The sequence below is a fragment of the Rhea americana genome, unplaced genomic scaffold (assembly GCF_003343005.1).
Source record: "Rhea americana isolate MKP2758 unplaced genomic scaffold, rheAme1 scaffold_27, whole genome shotgun sequence".
NCBI classification, from domain to species: Eukaryota; Metazoa; Chordata; class Aves; order Rheiformes; family Rheidae; genus Rhea; species Rhea americana.
In genome coordinates, this window is record NW_028186390.1 from 3,292,013 (window position 1) to 3,295,338 (window position 3,326).

Genomic DNA, 3,326 nt, shown 5'->3' on the forward strand with positions numbered 1-3,326 from the left:
ACTTAATACTGAATTTTTGAACATAGCATATTTCATAATAAACCATGATGAGGATGGCTTAAGAGCCATCCTTAATAGTTAAATTAAGCTGGTCCCTATTATTAATCTGGTTCTTTTGTCTTTTAAAACTACAGTATTCTACTGAGGAAGACATGATTGAGTGGGCTAAGAGGGAAAGTGAGAGAGAAGAGAAAGAAAGACTTGCAAGATTAAAACAGCAAGAGCAAGAAGACTTGGAACTGGCTATTGCACTCAGTAAATCTGAAATATCAGAAGCATGAAGTTTAGAATAAGATTGCGTCTTATGTCAACTGTTTTGTCTCTCTTTCTGAATACTTAACCTATTTAAATGTTAATCAGAAGTTACATATATACAGAAGAATATGAAAGATTTTGAACTTCTGAAAGTGGTTGAATACTTTTCTTCCATGCTGACTTGTAATTTCCCTAAATTTCCTTAACTTTGTCAAACAACTAGTATCATACTTCTCTAGTATGTATACTCTTGAGCTTCTTGCCTGTGCTATTTTTACGCTGCAAGCAAAGCACACCAAAGTATCTTTCTGTTTCACAGAAAGAGAGACTGCAGATCATCTTTAGAATCACTGATTGTCATTCTAATCATGCATGAAAAGATTTTCATGAGCATTTGTAACTGCAAATCCTGAAATTCAAAGACAAGAAAATGTTGTCCCAATCAAGTTCCTTCAGAAAGAATGCTGGTGAAAGTAGCACAGTACAGAAAGTGAAACCTGCATAGCCATGTTTTTTATCTGGATTGCTTTTCTATGGCTTTGTTTTCTTTTAGGTGTATCTGGCAGATTTTTAGTTAGAAGAAGAGATGTTAACTGAGAACACTCTATTTCTGTTTGGATTTTGAACTCTTTAATAAGAATGCTAGGTAGCTTATTCTTATTGAATGTCTTTTAAAGATGTATGAATGTTTGCTAAATTCAATTCTTTGCATATTTTTATTGTTTGAATAACTGCTTACTTTAGCATTCAACGTTTTTTCTCAACTTTTCAGCAAAATCAAGTACATTTCCCACCTGTAAGTAAGTCCATTTAAAATGCAGGTAGTGAGATTGTTTTTTGACTGTATTTGGTCAGCAGCTAGTAATTGAGGAAAAAAGTGACAAATAGCAATTATTTTGCCATGGCTGACACTCTCCCATCAAGCAGTTCGTTATTTAAAACCTTTTGTACTTCCAAGGAGATTTTAGAAATGCCAGACCTGTAGAGTGCTTTATTTTATTTATGCATATGTATTTTTCTCATTAATGAAGGTTCTACTGTTGGACTTGAAATAATAATCTTTGTGGAGTCTAAATGGGAAAGACTGTATCTTACTGAAACCTTGTTTGCTTTTCTTGCATGGCCATAGGTTTTAAGATGGTCAGATGCTCTATTTTATAAAGCAAATAAATTGAAGATTCACATGCGTTTGCTGTTGGCAAGATGACGGTCAAATTGCGAGGCCCCACTACTATTTGAGCCACTCTTGCYTGTGAAATGTTTAGCTGAACTGGCAAATTAGTAAGCTGAATCTGAAATAGGACTGAAAATAGAAAGAAAACATGTAGTTATTTTTTTTTCAACAGTTTTTTCTGTTTGTATAATTTATTGAATGCCAATTGATAGTTGCACCTTAAAAACTGAATGATGATTTCTTTATGGTCACTGAGTCAAAGTAGGATTGATAGAATGGTATGAAAGTAACTTAATGAAAGTAACTTATTGTTCATTTTAAGAGAACTCCAGTCTGGAGAATCAGTTTCATTATAGCAGCTTCAATAAGAATCCTAGAATCATAAGGATCATCTTTTGCCCTATTTAAGAATGTTTGGATGGCAGCAGCATAAACATTGAGGATTTTTTTTTTTTTCCGTGCACTTTTAAAGTTTCAAGACCCAAATCTAGAGGGGAGGCAGAGGGGATGAGTAGGGAAGAACAGGGCCATGCTTTCGTATATTTAATCTCTTCTAGTTACCTACCAATGCTGCTGCTGCAGGAGTCTGAGAGTAGTTCTCAATTTTTCAGGAAAATGAGTAACTTGACTTGGACAGTTTTCTTTTGCACTGGGAAATGAGCATTTAAACACCTGCTCTAAACAGTAACAAAACTTTTGCAAGTATTATAACTTATCTATACATCTTTGTAATGAGTGTACACTAATCTTGCAAATTGTATGCTTAACTGGATTACATAGTTTCTTATCTTTTGTTAAAAAATGTATACTCAGTGGACCAACACAATATTATATGTATATATTATATATATATTCTTCCTTTCCTTTATGGAATTTAAAGTTTTGAGTCATTTGATGTTACATTTCACGTTACTGACTCTGACTGTAATACTTCTACTCAGACTACCAATAAACCACTGCTGTGAGCTAAATGGCATTACTTATGAAGTTTTAACTTTTTTTTAAACTTGTTCAGGTGGGGTTAGCCTTTATTTATAGACTTCCCTTTTGTTTAAAAATTCTAACAATAGCCTGTAATTATGAAGAAATAAAGTTTAAGCACATAAGTGTGAATTGTCTGCCTGTTTTTTCAAAATAGTGCTCAGACTTGAAAAATATCTTGTAATGTAAACAATGTAAATTGTTCCAATTGCAGTTTGATGGAAGTGTGTTAATTTTCAGAGAAACAGAAGTTGCTTGAAGCTTAGCGTTAGCTTTTTAGCTAAAATGCATATGAAGTCACTGACAGCTGGGATTAATTAGGAGTTGTAGCAGCTTCAAATAAAAATTAGGCTGCTTTTGCTTAAGTACCTTTCCTATGCAGATGCTGCAGAATCATAGTGTTTAAATGCTTACAATTTATCTGTGAAGATATATATATAAGCATCCCCTACTGGCTGCTGTCAAGCGAGATAGAGAGCTTGACAAAGCTTTAGTCTGATCCAGAGAATATATGGGTGTTTCAAGTATGTCTGTCACTATAATAGCCAGATCTCATTTATACCTAGGCTTAAACTGTTCCATCAGAGGAGTAGGAGTTCAGCAATTGTACACACCTGTCTTTGATCCTTTGGTTCCAGTAGTGTTAGTTTTTATTATATTCATCTACATAGACCCAAATCTTTGTTTATCATCATTTAATGAAACATGTCTTAATTTTATCAGCTTTGCATATGTTTTGGGGGCAATTCAGAACTCTGTGCCATGCCCCACCCCTTTCTTTGTCTTCCCCTTTTTAGGTCCCCTGCCAGGTTTCCATCTTGAGTGCACTTTGCCTCAGACTGTGCTATTTTCAATCCTCTGCTCCAAGTTGTCTGCTCTTTGCCTCTTTTATCACGATGTGTATGTGAGAGGAAGT

At 34.3% G+C, this 3,326-nt stretch overlaps 1 protein-coding gene across 7 annotated transcripts in view; it reads left to right on the top strand.

The window, feature by feature from the left end:
- The window catches only part of EPS15 (epidermal growth factor receptor pathway substrate 15), a 55,608-nt gene extending 53,082 nt beyond the window's left edge, over positions 1-2,526 (top strand). For 5 of the 7 annotated variants that reach the window (XM_085308045.1, XM_085308047.1, XM_085308049.1 and 2 more), the window contains one exon: positions 135-2,526. In XM_085308045.1, the coding sequence (XP_085164171.1) occupies positions 135-281 (147 nt within the window). In that variant the 3' untranslated portion in view covers positions 282-2,526. The remainder of the gene's footprint in view (positions 1-134) is intronic. The other 2 variants (XM_085308050.1, XM_085308051.1) reach the window with 1 other exon arrangement.
- Positions 2,527-3,326: the final 800 nt, after the last annotated feature.